Source organism: Brienomyrus brachyistius, chromosome 17 (genome assembly GCF_023856365.1).
Source record: "Brienomyrus brachyistius isolate T26 chromosome 17, BBRACH_0.4, whole genome shotgun sequence".
Lineage (NCBI taxonomy): Eukaryota > Metazoa > Chordata > Actinopteri > Osteoglossiformes > Mormyridae > Brienomyrus > Brienomyrus brachyistius.
In genome coordinates, this window is record NC_064549.1 from 9087110 (window position 1) to 9105546 (window position 18437).

Here is an 18437-nt window from a genome sequence, read left to right on the forward strand (position 1 = left end):
CAGTGTGGTAACTGGGTAGAGGCTCAGCAAGAAACTGACAACAGCTTTTTCCGTATTTTTTCATCTATAAAGTCGTCCTATTGACCTTTCTGATTTTGACTAACGATAAAAGTTACATTTTTAAAAAACAATTATATTGCTGGAATGTTATTAGAGGAAGAATGTTATGCTAGTTTTTATGCAAATTTGCTGGAAACTGAAAAACTGGGAGGAAAAACGCTGAACCAGTGCGGTTTTATTTCATTTTTGAGTACCGTCGATAACCAAGACCTCGCTCTTCCCTGTAAGGCGATGACGCTGTAAAAACAAATGAATTTAATGGAGCTTTATCCAAAATCCAGCATGTTCTGTGTGCTTCGTATCTGGGCTGGACTCACGTGGGATATATATGCAAACACACAGCTTCTGCTTGAAACATCCCAGGTCGATTTAGAAAACCACTTAAGCTAACACAGGCATTAAAATAAGTGTTTAAGGGTCACCATTTGAAATAACATTAGTAGAGGATGTGAATGTAATTTCATATATAGCGAGTCTAATATATAGTAAGAGATAATATAGCTGTTTTATGGATCCAATCATTTATTTTCCTTATAGTGCCCTTTGGATAACAGTCAAGATGGATTAAACCTTGGCAATGGACACTGGCTTATTAAATACGGAATCTCATGTTTTCCTATCTGGCGAGGAAGCAGTTCAAACCAGGGGGAGAAATCACCTACAGACTGTGTTGTCCTACTGGGAGACTTCAGTGCTCATGTGGGGAATGATAGAAATGGCTGGGGGAATTTGACTGGGAAGAATGATATCCCAGATCCAGAGGTGGATAATTCAGGTCCCGAAAGGAAAAAGCCAAACCAAGACTTTGTTTCAACCAACCAGTTGAGAACTCTGTGACTGAGACTCTTCATACTCAATTGGTTGGTGTGAAACCTGTACTTTCTGGACCTGTGATGCTCGCCTCTGCCCAGATTTAAGCCCAAATGGGCAATTATTAGACTTCTGAGTTTCATCCCGTGGATTGATCTTAATGAACATCATGTCTGGGCACATCAACCAATAAGCACCGAGTTGGATTTGATGCATGTGGAGGCCAAGTGGGCCAAGATGAGCAGGCAGAGATTGCGGGGAATATCTGGCTGAAGCTCCTCTGCCCCGATGACGCTAACTTACCTCCATCAGCACCAGTGAGGTGTGGCTAATGGATCCAGCTTCCCAGTAGAAGTGACCCAAATGAGGTTTCTTCACATGGTTGCTGGACTCACTCTCCGTGACAGGGTGAGGAGTTTGGATCCAGAGGGACCACCGAGCTCAATTAGAGCTCCTTCAGATCACGAGGAGGCAGCTGAGGTGGTTTGGCCTTCTATTAGGGGGCCACCTGGAGGATTCCCCATTATGCTGCTCCAGACTCCTCGGCCGGCTTGGGAAAGCCTGGGGATCCCCCATGACGAGCTGGAGCCGGAGGCCCAGGAAAAAGACGCTTGTTCCAAGCTGCTTGGCATAATGCCACCATGACGCCAACCAGGAAATCAGCAGGAAGACCATGGTAATGATGAATAGATTAAGTCTTCCAGATAAAAGCCCATGCTGAATACTGGAAAATATGTACATTTATTAATATTTTACAAATAAAAAGACAAAGATGACATTTCATAGAAAAGAACTGAAAAAAATATTTTTATCTGCTGTAATGTGGAATGCAAATGCAGAGTATCAGAGACCGACACGTTCGGTGGCCAAAAGAATGTGGACTCCAGCTTGTCCGATATTTCATTAAGAAACCATGGGTATTAATATAGGGTCGGTCCACATTCTCCTGCTATAACTGCTCCTATAATGTTAGATCATTGCTTGTGGGATTCGCTGCCATTCAGGTTGCTAGGTAATTAAGTGCCTTTTTGTGATTTAAAAAAAAAAAAAAATTCGTAGCTTGCCATTTTGCATACGAACTTGCTTCCAGATGGTTCCACTTCACTTCACTAGCAAGGCAGAAATTTCGGGAACTGACTCGTCACAATGATGGCGTCTGGTTAGAAGTCGCGAACCTCGTCTGGACAGCAAGCCAAGCCGCTGCCAGTATCTCTTGCTGGTGATTGCGTGGCTGTGTGCTTAATTATACACCCGTATCAGCAATGTGTGCCGTTGATTAATTAGTGAATTCCTTAGATGGACAGGGTTGTCCACATGCTTTTGGCCGCAAATCATTAAATTTGCCAACAGTGGTCCCTGCTGGTTAGAATCGGTACTACTACTACTAGTACTATTAGAATGATAAATTGACCAGGAAATAATTTACTATATTGCGTTAAATATGTCATTACTGTTATGAGACACATAGTATGTTGACTTCGCTTTTTTCCCCACCCAGTCAATTGTTCTACCTAAATTAATATTTCATTTGCATGGTGCTTCCAAACTCTTCAAACATTTTTTAGAAGAATTTCCTATCGGAATCATTATTACCTACATAACAGCTGTGTTCAGAGGTGTGCGAATAAGGTTAGAACACAGAAATGTATACATTTTTTTGGAAAAAGTCAGTGACTGAGCATAAGCAAACACATTGATATTTTTATTGGCCGAAAGTCAGGGAAGAAAATATCACTTAAAATAAAAGAATTAAAACGCATTCAGCCATAACCACCTGTACAATCAGTCCCTTTGACAATGCTGGCGTTCAAGGGCAAAAGTTACCAGCCGTTTGATAATAATTCCTCTAGTATTAACCATAAACAAGGCGAGAGGGTAATTTCCAGTCATACATTTGTCAAAACGCGGGATCCAAGTCCCGCTTTAGACATTTTCCAGTCTAATCTGGACACACTCAGAACCCCATACAGACACAGCTACTCTGTGGCCCAGAAACAATCAGAGGTACCCCAGAGATCTCGAAAGTTATTAAAGAGCAATCAAACAGTTAAAGCTACGGTCAAGTTCGGAGAGAGTGATGATAAAATCAGGACATGACACTCCACAGTTCTTAGACATTTACAGATAATGACCCGCATTGATCAGGCAAGTTTACAAAGAAAAAGGAAACTGAACTTTTCCTAATATTTCAGTCCTGCACAACAAAAACACAACCTCTCGATGTTGCTGTGGCCGATTCGCAAGCTCCTTTGGTTATTAATTCATTCGCTCATTCATTAAAGTTGCTTAGCTAAAAATGGTGCTTCCGGTATCCCCAAAAATGTATTCTTGTTGACCTGAAAAGCCTCCATGGTTGAAAAAGACCAGGAAGTGCAAATCAAAGAACAGAATCCTCCGTTGCAGTGATTTTGACAACTGAGCTTGAGTGTGAATTCCTAAGGAATTTTACAGCTCCTATGCATGTGGTGACCACTAGGGGGAGCGTTGTCACGTAGACTTCTGTCAAGTAGAACATATACTATTAAACACGATTCTAATATCGCTGTCTCCCCACTTAAACTAAAGAGTTTAAGAGGAAAAAAAATCAGTCCATTTTATACATCTGTATGCATCATAATTATGATTACTAATAATTAATCCAACTTATTTCCCATTTCAAGAAATTAACTACAATTAAATACTAAAGGCTACTTAAAAAGTGAACATTCCCGAAAGTATTACAAAAAAGACATAATAATGGTTGTTAACCATGATTATAATATTATTTTACTTTAAAAATATTCTAGAACACAACTTTAGACAGAGCTAGAGAATTTGATGACTGGTCAAAAATGAGGTGTAATTTCTCTGCTACGGTGAACTACTGCATATTTACATGGAACAGTTACCTGGCAGAGAAAAATAATAATCACAGTAGCATCTGTTAACGATGTACTTTACATTTTTAATGTATAAATACTGTATATACACATTGGATTAAAGTGAATCTAATCTGCATTAGATAATAGGTTTCCACCACACATTCAACCATTTACTCTTAGTGCACAAAGCTGTAAGCGAAGGGGTCTGAAGCCACGATACCAGCACCTTGAGTCCGGAATACTGTCTTATACATTCAGATTCCAGTGTTTAGATGTCACAATCCATTCGGTTCAGCTTGGCTCATTGGCGTTATTCTCTGGAGCACTGATCCTCAGCCATGGAGGAGCAGGTCACAGTGAGTAGAGATCTTCAGCCTAGCACTAGGCTCGTGAATAAACCAATTAGTCTGCCTGACTTGTGATGAACCAGGTTAGCCTTCTCACTCAGTACTGAGCCATGCACAGGCTACCACCTGGTGGGATGAGGGCTGCTAAGCAGCTACGAAGATCAGCACTGCCTAACCCCAAGACTAACCCTTCGATTGCTCCCTGGCTATTCATCCAGCGAGTGATCCTCTTGCGCCTGCCTCAGACGGGCCAGGATGTGCTTTTTTGGGAACTTCAGCGTGGTGCAGCCGAATCGGCTGACCCCCCCGGTGTCCACGGGCAGCTTCTCGCGCCGCTGGACCCAGCTGCGCCAGCCGGGCTTCCAGCAGTACACGCTGTCGTAGAGGCGGGTGCTGTTTTCCCCGCCGAGCACGTAGATCCTGCGCTTCCAGCGGGCAACGCCTGCCCCTGCGATGCGCCGCGGCAGCCCGGGGAACACCACGGGGCTGGGGGCCCGATCGCTACCCCCGCCCCGCTCCAGGGCGCCAGCCAGCACCTCCCGCTCCCCTCCAGAGCCCCGACCCTCCCGGAAGAAAAGCACACGCCCAGTGGCATCCAGGGGATCCATCAATGTGTAATTACCATCCAGGAAGTTAGTGGCGTCCCGCATGTACCCGCCCACGGCACAAACCCCGCCCCTAACCGCTACCCCTCCGGCCAGGCAGGTGGCGCCAGATTCCAGACTCACGCGACACCAGGACCGAGTGATTGTGTGAAAGATGAGCACGCCGGAATGTACCATGGCTCGGTTCTGCTCCAAGGTGGTACCCCCGAGCAGGTAAAGGCGGGCACGCAGAGCTGCGCATGCGAACGAGCGCAGTGGGAGCGGCAGGCGAGGCCCGGCACTCCAGCGCATTGCGGTCAGGTCCATGCTCTCGCAGGAATCCAGCAGCGCTGCCCGGTTGCAGCCACCCAGCGCGTACAAGGTTCCCCCACAGCCCAGTAGGCCCAGCATAGCCCGTGGCTCAGCCAGCGGGGGGCGCTGCAGCCAGCGGTCCCGCACCGTGTCGTACTCATGGACGGAGGATGACACCTGGTCCCCCCGCAAAATGCCCCCCGCCACAAAAAGCCGGCTCCCCACGGCGGTGCAGCCAGGGCAGAGCAGCGATCCCAGCGCCGCCAGCGTCTTCCACTTGCCAGTGGGGGGATCAAAGCAGTCCACTGTGAAGTCGGACTCGCGCAGCGACTCATCCTCCCGGGGCTTCAGGTCCACGCACACGATCTTCTTCTCAAACATGCCCTCCCGGGGACGCATAGGGCCTCCAAAGCCCTCGCCGGAGCCGACGCCCAGCTCCTGGGTAAGCCGCCGGCTCTCTTTAGGGGCGAGAAGGCCGGGCCGCAGGTGTCGCAGGAGGGCAGGCATGTGTGCGTAGCGCTGTCGTGGCTGGTGTTCCGCCCAGCGCCGGGCTGCGTCGTACACCTCCACCTCCGACTCCACACCCAGCTGGTCAGAGGCCAGCAGGCTGCCCAGGGTGCCGGGATCCAGCAGCAGGAAGTCGCGCTGGCGCGCCACCCTGGGGAAATGGTGGGCCACCATGCGCAGCGATGCGCGCAGCAGCAGCTGGTCGTGATGTGAGTGGGCCAGCGAGTACATGCCCAGGCAGTTCTCCACCGACAGGTGCTCGAACAGGAACCTGCACGGGAGGATGGGGCTTCATGTCAGAGCTAAAGCAGCAGCCTCTGCGCTGAGACAAACCCTGCAGTGACTGCGTCACGGTGATCTCTCGTGAACCCGACCATCTGTGAAATACCAGTCACAAAGTCTCCTATCTCTGTGGGCTCTTCCACAGCACTTCAGATAAAGGGGTTCGCAGACATGATATGTGTCATGACTTTTACTCCTAAACAAACAAGGTGAGCTTAACTTTCTCAGCGATTCTTTTACACTCTTCCCCCCATCTTGATCAACAGCCTCATTTTATCAGTGAAACCACTAGTGTTACCAAGATGCCGTGGCCAATTAATAGCCAGGATTGTAGAACCTGAACGATTTGTGTTTTTTTAAGGAATCAGTGTCTCAGTGCACTTTCTCAGCCCAACGTCTCTTTACTAGGTGTTCATCTCGGTCACCTCGAGCACAGCTCCTGCAGGGGCATCACTTGGAGCCGATTGGCCGCCACAAACAAATCCTCCGCTGTTTCCAAGCTAAGTCCCGCCTTCCCGGTATAAATAAACTGGATGACTGTCTCCATAATAGAAGGAGTGACTTCCTCTAGTCTGATTTCGGCAAGGCGGGACTCTACCAGCGGGCTGGTGAACATGGCACGGAAATATGGGCTGACAGCAGCCAGGAGAACTCTAAAAGAAAAGATAAAAAATATCTCAGTCCACCGTAACCCAATGAGTGTTGCAGCATGCAGCACAACATTGAACATGAAGTGTACAGTTTGTGGTTTGAGTCGGCCAACAAAATCGCCTGACTGACATTCACTGTGACTTTCACAGCTACACAACAAGGCCTGTCTGGCTGAGTATGTTCCCATATGCACAGTCCCATATAGACTCACCTGTGACACATGAACCTCTGTCCCTCGACTAAGAGAGTCACGTCACACAGCTGCTGCGCATCAAGGAGCTGCTTCAGCCCTGGCAGACATGCAGAGAAAGGAGGAGAGATCTGACCACAGATCAAGCCAAAATGCTGCTACGATCACAAATACTTAGATGCAATCTGTGCCACCTTACCATGTGTGACATAGTCCCCCAGGGGTGTGGTGCTGTCATCAGGGAAGTCTTCTTCCTCGGAGTCACTGTCTGAGAGTGGCTCACCGCCCCCACCGTTGCCGTCCTGCCAGGGCTGGGGTTTCCACGTCACACCCCCACCCCGCATGGTGCTCATCTGCCACAGTTATATTCCTCCATCACTTAAAAGTCAAGTCTATCACTCACCGGATCATGCAACAGAGTGGCTAGTCACAGGGTACATCTGAGAACAGTGTGATGACATCTATGTTCCATATGTCAGGCAACGTGCGAAAACGGAGCTGTAAGTAAGCTTACCTGTACAAGCTTTACAGATATTCTAATAATAAAATGAAAGGCAAACACATCATTTAATAGAAAGTTTGTGGATGAAGATGAAGGATACCATGTAATGGAAAAAGGTAGCAACAATTTAAGAGAGACACACTGCATGACATCTCCGAGAAGCCACACCTCTTCACATGAAGAAGCACCTGACATTTTCAAGTTCCTTACCCTGGTCAACTGACGTCAGCTGGGTAATTAATTTCTCCTTCGTGCTGTCAGCGGCCCCCCTTCCTCCTGTCAACTTTCTAAATCCTTCACAGTAACGGTAAGTCCGTAAATAACTGGGCAGATTTAATTTCAGTCATTTGGACAAAACATTGGTGCGGCCGACCGTCTTTCTCGCTGTCCGGTCGCCTTACAACCGACTCGCCCCGGATTGAGACTGTCCGGTGCATCACGGCTCATAAGGCTTATGTCACGGACATGTAAGTAAAACAGCTGGCCCGGTACCCTTTCTGACAGCTCCTGTATCCTGCACCTTCTGCACAGACACTCCCGTCCCCCGCCTCGTCTCTTTCCTTTTCTACCAAAGCCGTGACTTAACGTCTCTGTGAATTACACTGACGCGGAAGTGGATGCGACATTACCTGAAAGCGCCAGGTACCTAACTTAGGTTGTTAGCCTGCAATACAAGCACACGCTTTAATTCCATGAAGGGGACGACACACAAGTCATGTCGGAACCACACTGAAGGGTTTCCACCTCCCCGATTGGCTGGCCTTTGATCCCGGAAACGGAAGTGACGTTTTGTTTTGGGTTTGTTCCCATTCCAGCTGTATAGTTCGGTATGAGGAAGAACGTCCGGTGGCGGTATATGTGTTTCTCCTGGTAGAATGCTGCATTTGACTTTGCAGACATGTATGGTAGCATGTTGAGCCTCTGCTTAAACTGCAGCCCTTAAATTATGTTACCGGACGTATAATTGTCACCGCTGTCACTGTTAACGGTTTCTCAAATCTGATAGGTTGTCATTGTAATTCCGCCCATTATTAAATTTACATGTTTCCGTCTAAAAATGGCGGCCCACTTCGGCAAGTTAATTCGTGTAGGTACATGCGGCGTTTTGAGATCGAGTTTTTCGCGTCCAGTCTTTCGTGCTTCTGCTCTTGTTCTTTCACGCCGTCGTGCCCATGGACTGCGGAGTAGCCTTTACGAGCATGTTAGGGATGGGTATAGCGATAAGCCGCAGCTGGATATGCAATATGTCTGTGAAGAGACTGACAAAGTCATCGCTAATGTGGAGAAAAGAAAAGGTGAACTTCGAGGGGAGGACGTTCCGGAGATAGTGAGTTTGACTCATTGCCGTTTTTACACTGTATCTGTCTGAATGCATGTGTGTTATGTGAATTATGCTTGAAATGTAGCAGTATAGTCAGTAATCATAGTGGTCTGTGTTTCCATAGTATTTTGTGTAGTATCATGTAAGTATTGTGAGTATATTTTGATCGGTATAGTATGTGGTTTCGGTATTGGGGTCGTGGTTTCATTTGCATGTAAACTGAATGTGGTACTCGTGAATTTAGTTTGACGGGAGGGGCAGTAGATATAGTCTTTCAGGTTAAAAGGTTAACTCAAGTTTACAAGGGGACCTGCTAATCTGACCTACATCTCTGAAATATCAGGCTCTGTATGTGTGGAAAAATTGGATTAAAATGTCTGTCGTGTAAGACATTTCCCAGTTGCTTCCAGGATCACTTGTATGCTAGTCCATCTCCACATTTGATGATCTAAGTAGACTGTTTAAGTAGAATTTAAAGTAAATATTTGAGTTGATTAATATTCAGTATTTTATTATAAATATATTCCCTTCTGGACATATTTCGATTGCATATAGTTATCGAAAAAGTTTTTCCCAGCTTAGGTTAATTAGCTTCACATATAGTCATCTTCGCTTATTATGTAGGGTAGGAGAAAAGCAAGAGTGTTAATGTGTTGAATGTTTCTGGTGTGGGACTCACTCTCTTGCAGGTGTCAGTCTGGCAGCAGCTGCAGCAGGTGAAAGCGGAGATTGCCAAGCTGGAGCAGAAGAAGATAGAAATCAGCACCAGAGTCCGAGCTTTAGTGGTCTGTGTATCTCATATCTGTCAACGACGAGAGGGCAAAGCTTACACTTTACGTGATTGTATACCTTACTTAACATATAACACATCTGTTTTAATCCTGCAATAGAATTCTAGAGATGTTGCAGTGGTTGTCATTTGATACTTTAATGGAACCTGTTGCTTTGCAAGTGATTAATTGTTTTCATTGCAGGATCAGTATGACAAGAAAATGCTGCCTGCTGTAAGTGATTTGCATACACTTCATGATTTCTTTTCCTACTTTTGTGTCCTAATGACTGGGCCCGTGCTCCTCCAGAAGTCTGTCGAGCAGAATTTGGAGTCTTTTTGGGTTTATTTCATAGAGCTTTTCAGCCATGTGGCGTCCTCTTCTGCATTTTCCTTGGTTAATACAAATTAAATGTATAATATAATATACACACGCACACACTCCTATATAAAATATGTATATGTGTGTGGTATAGTGTAAATCCCCTATATTCTTTCATTTAATAGCTAAGTAAAACTAACTGATGAAAAGCTTACTGGGGGTTGGATCTGGTTTTGAGGGTTTGTATATTTTGGGCACTTGATGGCTCAATAGAGCCCCCTGGTGTTGATGTTGGAATTGCAGTCTGAGAATTTGAATCGAGGTTGCTCAGTAACACCCAATTTCACTTTCTCAGCTGCCAGAATACCAGCAAGCGAGGGCAGAAGGACGAGAGATCCGCAACAGCTTAAACAAACTATACCCCCAGGAAACTGAGCTGGAGATGGAGCATTTTGTTCGAGCCCTGCTTCTACCCAACACTACGCACCCTAGTGTGGTAAAGCCTGAAGCACCCGTGTATTGAGAGACACTGGAATATGGAAATGAGGAAAAACATGTATTATCTGATGAACCCTGATGCATTTACATATACCCCAATGTCAGGGGTAATCCAGATCCAGAAAGTAAAAATCCAGACCAAGATTTTGTTTCAATCATCCAGTTGGCTGGTTGATTGAAACAACTGGTTGGTTGAAATGAAATCTTGGTCTGGGTTTTTACTTTCTGCACATGAACTATCTACCTTTGCCCAATGTCAAGCAGTGGCTTTGTAGTCAAGTGTCTGTCAGATCAATGTAAAATGTGATTGGAAATGACTGATTTCTTACTGATTTGGAAATAATATAATTTTTTTGTGAAACTTATTCCTGTCCTTCCCGTTAAAGCTAGGAATGTAGATTTCCATCCCATGTAAATCCAGCCTGTTTGCTGCACCGATCAGGGCGATTCATGCTTGTACACTGATGGCCTTATTATTTCTCAGCCAGAGGGGGATGAGACTCACGCCAAAGTAGTGGAGCTGGTTGGCCAGAAACCTGGTAAGGTTACCGGAAGTGCTGCTTTGAGTCTTAAACACCATGTTTTCTCAGTGTTTGCTCCGTCACCCCATATTTCCTGTCAGTGATTCAGTTTCAGGCAGAAGTCCATGTGGGCAAACTTAGAATGTAGCTTTTATAATCATGCCTATTAAACATTTAAAGATTGTGTTTGGCTGAATGTAAATTGCTCTAGTAAAAGATGTAGCAGTTAGTCTTGCCTGGACTCTCTCATGCTGTCTAGACATGCTGTGCCAGCTTTTATTTAGAGATTCGTGACCTGGCCTGCAGGTGTAGTTTTCTTCCCCTAATTGGCTCCTATACGTTATCATGGCCAGACGGTAACGGCGCTGTTCACAAAGACCAGGGCTGTCTGACTTGCCGAGTTGAGCTGACTAATAATCCATTGTTTACTGTGTGATGTGAATATGGCCGTGTTTTTTTTATACTCTAGAGTTTGACTTCAAAGTGAAAGGGCACCTGGAAATTGGAGAACAGCTTGACCTTATCAGGCAAAGGTCAGAGATCAGCGATACTGCATCCCCTCTCCCTCTTTTTCTTGCCCATTACTTTGGTGCAGTAAGTTAATTACACTGAAATGCGGTGTGGTTGAGTAACGCGCTGTTCCGTTGGTGTACTTGAAATGGAACCTGAAGCATGTTCTTAAAGTAATGTGCAGTTCCTGTTTGTGTTCCTGCACTAGATAAGTGGTTATAGAAAACGGATGAATGCATAGATGAATGAATGGATAGATGATGGATGGATGTATTGATGAGTTTGTCGTGGCTCATTCGTGCGACACAATGTGCCGCTTGTGAGGGTGACATTGCCCGACTGCTCGTTAAAGTTGCATGAGCTTGTTTTGTTGGTTCTGGTCGGAATTGTGCTCCCAGACACGGAACCCCTTTGTCTCACATCTCTTTCCCTTCATGCATTCTGTACCCTCCTCTATTTTATCTCTTTTATATTGTGGTTTTGGCAACAGAACACCATTTTTGAAAATATATTCCCGGCCTGTTTGAATGAAACGTATAGGTCGAGAATCAGAGAAAATCGCTTAAATGTTGCCTGTATCTGTTTGCCAGATCCGATGCCAGGTCGGTGTCTGTCTGTTACTAGTTTGACTCAGACACGCAAAAGGCATGAACTTAAGCTGTGGACAGTGGTTATTTTTGGAAAGAGCTTAATAGCACGACCGCCATCCTGTAGGAATATCCCTTTATGGCTGTTACATACCAACCGCTTTGAAATGAAGTTAATTTCTGTTCAGCTAAATGGCTCCATTGGCATAATGAGTGTCACATGTGCATTGACAATAGATGCGATGATGATACTGGTTCTGATACTGTTAGCGTCTTCATTCCTTTCTCTCCCACTCAGACGTCTGGCTCACATATCGGGTCACAGGTCGTACTATCTGCGGGGAGCCGGGGCCCAACTCCAAACAGCTCTGCAGAACTTTGTTTTGGACTTCCTTCAACAAAGGGTATGTAAGGATGGTGTCTGTGTACCTGTCCCTTGAGTTTAGGGGCGGGGTCTTTGATCACAATGCCTGCAACTTAATTGGCCTCAGTGACCATTGCAGGCTTGTCTTGAGGCAGCTTCCTCAGACAAATGGCTGTCTGTTTCTTTAAGGACTATTTACTGGTTAGAAAGCCTGGGAATGTTTATCACCTGTAAAGCCTTTTACTTGGTAGTTTTGGGAATTTACTCACTAGTCACATGCTAACTAGTCAGGTGACAAAGTACAGTTATGTTACCAGGTACATAAGGGGCACCACCCTGTTCATTCAACAGAAATGACCACACGTAGGCATTGATAGGTCTAATTGGACTGTAAAGTTGTTATGTTTATGATAGTAGTTGCATTGAGTTGTGTTGGGATGTTTCAGGGGGATTCCAGAATAGCAGCATGTTAAAGTAAGAAAAGTGGTGTCAGTTAAATACTTTGTTTGACATTGCCATAGTATTTTTGGAGAATTGCCTTGATATCAAAAGTCTACTACATATGAGGAGTAGAGGGAAGGAGCTGACACTTGGAGATGAATGAAGTCTTAGTTCATGCAGAAGGCTTCTGAGAATGATCGCATGAAGATGAGCCTGTACTATTGTGCATTTTGACCTCCTCCACAGGGTTTTGTCCCCATGGTTGTGCCTGACATGCTGAAAGCAGCTGTGTTTGTGAGTACATGCCTTCTTCCTTTTGCATGAGCTCAGAACCGCCACCGGTCTCCATGTTAATCGCCAAGAGCTAGTGTGAGAAACATGGGAGGTTTCACAATAGACAAACTTGACCATACTTGTGTTTTTGCATACGGAGGACGGTAAAAATACCTGGGTGTTGGTAAAACTGCTCTTGCCAAGACCACAAGTATGATCTTTGTGTTCTTGGTACTGAGAAACATGCATGTAGGCAAGAGATCAGTAACCCGAAGCCTAGTTGCCTTCTTGGTCTTTTTAATGCAATATATGTCAGGCATTAGACATTTTCTTGACATACCTCAATGCTAAATACATTCAGAAAAGGTGTCTAGATGCCTTTTATCCAAAGCCTTGGCAGTTTGATCATTTTATTGGTGTTCAGTGACCAACTGATGCAGGAGAGACGCATCGGCCAATACGCAGCTGGCTGCATCTGTTCTTCTAGGGACATTATGCACTGTACTCTTGCTATACTGACGCTCCACAGCGGTACTACTGTGAGTGGTGGTGACCGACCTCTTTCTCACAGGAAGGCTGTGGGATGCAGCCCCATGCTCATCAATCTCAGGCCTACTCCCTGGACCCATCCCGCTACCCTGACCTCCGACTGGCTGGCACTGGTGAGGTGGGCATAGCAGGTGAGCACATCGGTTTGGGCCAGGGGTCTTCAGCCTTCGTTTCCCCCAGGTGCCCCAGTCGAGTTCACCCATCAGTATCTGTTAGGGTTGGACTCACCTGGTTCAGGCCACTGTGGAGTTGTCATGGTTAGTTAGTCTCAAGGGTTGTTCAATATCTGGCCCAACATGGGTAGAGCTTGCATCATCTTCTTGTCTTCTGGGTTTTCCCATTAGTACTATGGATTTGCCTGCCATGACATTCAGACATGCAGTTAAATGTAGTGTTTCTAAATTGCCCATAGTGTGTCACTGTGTGATGGACTAGCATTTCATCCAGGGCACCCTTTCCCTGTGTCTCCTGGGATACCTTTCCCACGTCAGTGCCTTGGATAAGCAGCTGTGGAAAGCGGATCGGTGTCTATCCTTCTTATCCGGAATATTTATCTTAAACAGGCGGATCTACCTCTGTCAAGTCAGTTCATTTAGGGTAACATTTCCAACTATCCTAGGATTCACACCAGGCACAGGGGTTGAAGACCACTAGTCTAAGGTGACAGAACAATTTCTTTTAGGGTTTTTGGTCATTGTCGTTGTCTTCTTCGCCTTGTTCTTGTGTACTGCTGTCTCAGGTTGCTTCCAGGCTCAAAGTTTTTGTCTTGGAGCATAGCCGACCTGCTAGCAGAACCAGGATTTAAGAATGCAGGTTTTTTTTTAAATATAGAGTGGTCTCTTAGCTTACAGCTCTGGGAGAAATCTGTCGAGATAAGTGCCTGTATTCATCTTCAGGCACGATGGATTAAGGCTTTTTGTTTCTGTTGTGTTTATGGTTATGCTGTAACTGTCCAGGGAAGCAGGCTGTTTGTGGGGAAATATTATTCACTCCCGGCAACTGTTTACAGGTTATTTCATGGATCATGCTGTGAACAGCAAGGACCTGCCAGTCAGGTGAGTCCCACTGTGCTGCCATTTGCTTGTGGGGGCCATTTCTCACCGCCGTGGTGGAGGAAGGGGCCTCCGCTCTGCACCTGCGTGCATGAAAAGCGTTTGCCGCAGCGTTTTCTCTGCCGACGCCTCTCCTCTCCTGCTTCTGCGGTGCTGCTGATGCAACTTTAACAAACGCGGGGTTTTCGCCCAGCACTGCTCCTTCTCAAACTCCATGAAACCCTTTTAAGCAGCGTAACAATAACCCTTCGATTTAACAACATTCTTGCCCCGTCTTACTCAGCCATAAAATGCCTGCGAACACTTCAGAGCAAATGCTCCGTGGAGTTTTCTAGGCGCCGCCTGGACGGCCTGTGTAGCGACCTGCTTGCCCGTTAGCCTGTCCCAGCTGAGTCTCGCTAATGGCAGCATCTCGCTCGCGGACTGTTCCTTTTTGGTGGCCGACGAGCTTTTCGCTGCCAAAGTGGCTATTAGCTGTGAGTCTGACGGAGTGTCCGTGTGCGTAGGACGGTATGCTGCAGCACGTGTTACCGGGCAGAGACGGACACCGGCAGAGAGCCCTGGGGGCTCTACAGAGTCCATCAGTTCAACAAGGTGAGAATGGGCCGTGCTCACAGCCTTCAGGGTGGTAGCCCGTTGAGGGTGGTAGCCCGTTGAGGGTGGTAGCCCGTTGAGGGTGGTAGCCCGTTGAGGGTGGTAGCCCGTTCATTGCTTGATTCCTTCGCATGTCAGTGGTCATTTACATCTCACTCCTTTGATTTAGTGTTGCGCCGGATAACAATGTTTCGGTCAACAATGGACCACATTTACGACGGGAGTCCTCAAAGATTACAATTTAATCGAGTCGAAAAATTCCTGTCGTAGCGCATACGCATTACTCGCGTATTTGTGGTGATGCTGGTATCGACAAACGTTTTGCGCTTCCAGCCGTATAAAAGTATGTATAGCACATACAATTGTGTATTGTTCATAATACTCAATAATAACTAAGTTACTGTTATATGTATTCACTGTGCTGTAGTTTTTATCGTTGTTTCGGAGTATATGCTTTCTACTTGTATAAAAATTTTTACGATAGCCTAGGTGTGTAGTAGGCTATAGAATCTAGGTTTGTGGTGGAAAATTGTGTGTGTGTGTGTTAGTCGGATGTTTGTTCAAACACAAAAATGGTGACACAAGTTTTTTTCTTCAGGTCCATTAAGTTGGCAAGAATGAACAAATATTAATATTTATAGGGAATTTAAAGTGAATAGAGACAGCTGTTGTAAACATTAAAAATTAATTTTAAAAGGGTTTGAGTGAAGTTCCCCTTGGGAGCAGGAGCTGTTGCCTGGTCACCAGTTGTTACTAAAACGACACGAAAAATGCTGCCCGGTGGTCAACTACAGGCAGGAGATATCAAGCTAGTATGTGCAAATACAGCCGCCCCGGGGACGTCCTGTTTCACGTCGTCGTGCTTTAATGAACTGAATGTAGACTCTGTGTAAACATTTCCTCAGCTCGCCGTTTGCCAGCAGTGGTAGCCGGTGATCGTCGTGTCTCTTCCTGGTCCTTCTGCGTGCAGGTGGAGATGTTCGGGGTGACGGCGAACGAGACCGGCGAGGAAAGTTCACAGCTGCTGGAGGAGTTCGTCGCTCTGCAGAAGCAGATATTCTCTGCGCTGGAGCTTCATTACAGGTCACACTGACCTTTCTGCTTAGCCCCGTGCGATCTGTCTCTGCCTGCTTCTTCTGCTACTCGGGTAGTGACGTCCCCCCTCCCCCCACCGCAGAGTGCTGGACATGCCCACCCAGGAACTAGGGCCCCCGGCTCATCGGAAATTCGACATCGAGGCCTGGATGCCGGGGCGAGGCAGCTACGGCGAGGTGTGGAAAGGCTGCTGTTATATGTAAAAGCTCCACACATGTGTAGCCATGCCAGACACTCAAAGCCTCATCCCACAGGGGTGAGGCAGCAGTGTAAACCAACCAAGTCAAAACCGCCCAGTTTTGCCGTATTTATAAGGTTCTCCTCTCTTTACTCATGCCCAGCCCTGCGAAACTGTCCTAAGTACTTTTCTGCATCATACAGCACGTTATTCCTATCAGATTTGTACTTAAGGTTGCCTCAGATTGACGTGATTTACTGAACTGTATTCATGTGTCTGACCTTTTGTGCGTAGTGCAGTGCTACACTTGTATGCATCGGTGTGTAGTTCCCTCTGGACGACGTGTCTGCTAAATGTACCGAGGTAGAGAGTAGCTGTGCATTATGTCGTCGTGGGGATTCACAGCTCATTAGTGGAGCTGGGGAAGTAAAACCAGAATAGTAGCTGCAGTAGGCATCACGCTGGCCTGGTGACGCAGTGGAGGCACCGAGGTCTTCAATCTCCAAAGTTTTAGTGGTACCACAGGCAGGCCACCCCCCCACCCCCCACCTCTGCTTCCCAGGCCTCATCGTGACAGATAAGATACGCAGAGGTCATCTGTGGGCTAAAGCGTCTGATCTCTTCTCAGATCTCCAGCGCTTCCAACTGCACGGACTACCAGAGTCGACGGCTGAACATCCTGTACGAGGGGGAGGGGGGGGGCCTGCGTTACGGCCACACGGTAAGAATCACCGTAGGGGGGTATGAGAGCCGTCTGTTATCACAAGGGGGATTGTAGCAGATAATAATAAAGCATCTGTTTTTCCCCCAATAAATCTGTTCTCACATGGAGAAAAAGGGGTGGTACAGGCCTGCAGCGAGAAGCATCTCTGCTTTCCACCAATACGTCCCCTTTTATTAATTTAGCAGGCACTTTTAACCAAAGTGGTGTTCAATTTCAGAAGGCAGGTTCGCTGCCCCTGGAACAGATGTGGGGCCGGGTTAGGGCCCCGCTCAGGGGCCCAGTGGCAAAATCGCTCTGCCAATGCTGAGATTCGACCCAGCAGTCTTCCGGATTATTGGCTTAAAGTCCTAATCCTCTGAACCGCGCACGTAGCCCCCCCCCCCCAACTTAACTATGTGATGCAGCTTAGCATTAGCATTGTTCACTGCGTCAGCTAGTCTGCAGAGCCATGCTAGTAAACAGTTTTTGCCGCTGCGAGTTGAATGCCGCGTTGGCTGACCGTAACATGTGGGCCGTCCGTTTCCGCTACCCCAGGTGAACGCCACCGCTGTGGCCATCCCTCGCACCGTCATCGCTATTCTGGAGACCCACCAGAACAAGGTATGGGATTATCCTGCATCAGGTTTGACAACATTAGTGGTATAATGAATAATAAATGAGCTGACGGCATGTGCCCCCCCATAGGATGGTACTGTACGAATACCTCATGCCCTGCAACCCTACATGAAATCAGAAGTCATCCAGAAGCCCAATTTTGCTCCACTGAAGTATGTCGGACCAAATCAACCAAGTCGGATTCGCCATCTTGGCCCCGAGTTGAGATGATGGCGATGAGCGACCCAAGCAGTACCTCTGGTTACCCGGCTCACTGAAAACCTTTTCCGCTGCAGGGATGCCTAAAGTGTGTGACCAGTCTAATCATGTAAATATATTTAAACTCGCGCCTTTAAAATTGTGTCGTAATCTTCATTTCCGTGAGCTGGAAACCTGGCTGTCACATTCACCCTGGGTCAGTGTTTCTCAGGTCAGTCCTTAGGGACCCCCATTCAGCCCACATTTTTGCTCCCTCCCAGCTCCAATCACACCTGTACCAGGTATCGGGTGTCCTTGATTGTTTGGTTCACGCGTGCTTAGATGTACTGCCAATCAAACCTAAGGTGAGTCCATAGGCGAGTTTGGTTTTACAGTAACCTCTGAATGAATGCAAGAGTGTGCCATTCAGTCTCTATACCGAGCAAAATCCACAATGGCTGTAGCTCGGGGCCTTTTTCCTTTACCTAACAATCGGCAGTTGGGTCTGCTTTTATGATTGTGACAGCTAGTAGATAGACACAGAAGATGTTAGTTGTGCATTTTGCTGTCTTCCAGATGTAATCCACGTGTGATCTAATTACATCTGAATTACTCCGGAATGATGATTATCTTATAGCGTGGTTAAGTGGTGTTAGGACCCTGTGTTATGTTTGAAAAATTGACTGGTTTAAATCCTGTGGTTGGCAGAGGGGCCTACATTTTTAAATTGTCCTGCCTTCT

The 18437-nt window shown here is 46.6% G+C and overlaps 2 protein-coding genes across 2 annotated transcripts; one reads left to right on the forward strand and one right to left on the reverse strand.

Moving 5' to 3' along the window:
- Positions 1–2559: 2559 nt before the first annotated feature.
- Positions 2560–7859, reverse strand: si:dkey-260j18.2 (uncharacterized protein LOC325231 homolog). The gene is made up of 5 exons (XM_048981045.1): positions 7317–7859; positions 6804–6957; positions 6626–6704; positions 6189–6416; positions 2560–5752 (listed from the first exon to the last, which is right to left on the reverse strand). The coding sequence occupies exons 2-5, from the start codon at positions 6955–6957 to the stop codon at positions 4285–4287; spliced, it is 1929 nt and encodes a 642-aa protein (XP_048837002.1). The 5' UTR covers positions 7317–7859; the 3' UTR covers positions 2560–4284.
- Positions 7860–7936: 77 nt separating this feature from the next.
- Positions 7937–17856, forward strand: sars2 (seryl-tRNA synthetase 2, mitochondrial). Its single transcript, XM_048981061.1, has 16 exons — positions 7937–8433; positions 9117–9212; positions 9402–9431; positions 9874–10014; positions 10501–10555; positions 11007–11070; positions 11933–12038; positions 12686–12733; positions 13284–13392; positions 14271–14316; positions 14820–14907; positions 15878–15990; positions 16085–16178; positions 16809–16901; positions 17439–17504; positions 17589–17856. Exons 1-16 carry the CDS (start codon positions 8164–8166, stop codon positions 17727–17729), a joined length of 1560 nt encoding a protein of 519 aa, XP_048837018.1. The 5' UTR covers positions 7937–8163; the 3' UTR covers positions 17730–17856.
- The last annotated feature ends 581 nt before the right edge of the window (positions 17857–18437 follow it).

Excerpts from the sequence above, each read along its gene's own strand:
- si:dkey-260j18.2 (XM_048981045.1), bottom strand. The coding sequence starts at position 6,957 with ATGAGCACCATGCGGGGTGGGGGTGTGACGTGGAAACCCCAGCCCTGG. Across the intron at positions 6,705-6,803 it reads GGGGGACTATGTCACACATG|GGCTGAAGCAGCTCCTTGAT; the intron begins GTAAGGTGGCAC and ends CATGTCTGCCAG. Across the intron at positions 5,753-6,188 it reads CTGCAGGAGCTGTGCTCGAG|GTTCCTGTTCGAGCACCTGT; the intron begins GTGACCGAGATG and ends CCTCCCGTGCAG.
- sars2 (XM_048981061.1), top strand. The coding sequence starts at position 8,164 with ATGGCGGCCCACTTCGGCAAGTTAATTCGTGTAGGTACATGCGGCGTT. Across the intron at positions 12,734-13,283 it reads TGCTGAAAGCAGCTGTGTTT|GAAGGCTGTGGGATGCAGCC; the intron begins GTGAGTACATGC and ends TCTTTCTCACAG. Across the intron at positions 17,505-17,588 it reads TGGAGACCCACCAGAACAAG|GATGGTACTGTACGAATACC; the intron begins GTATGGGATTAT and ends GCCCCCCCATAG.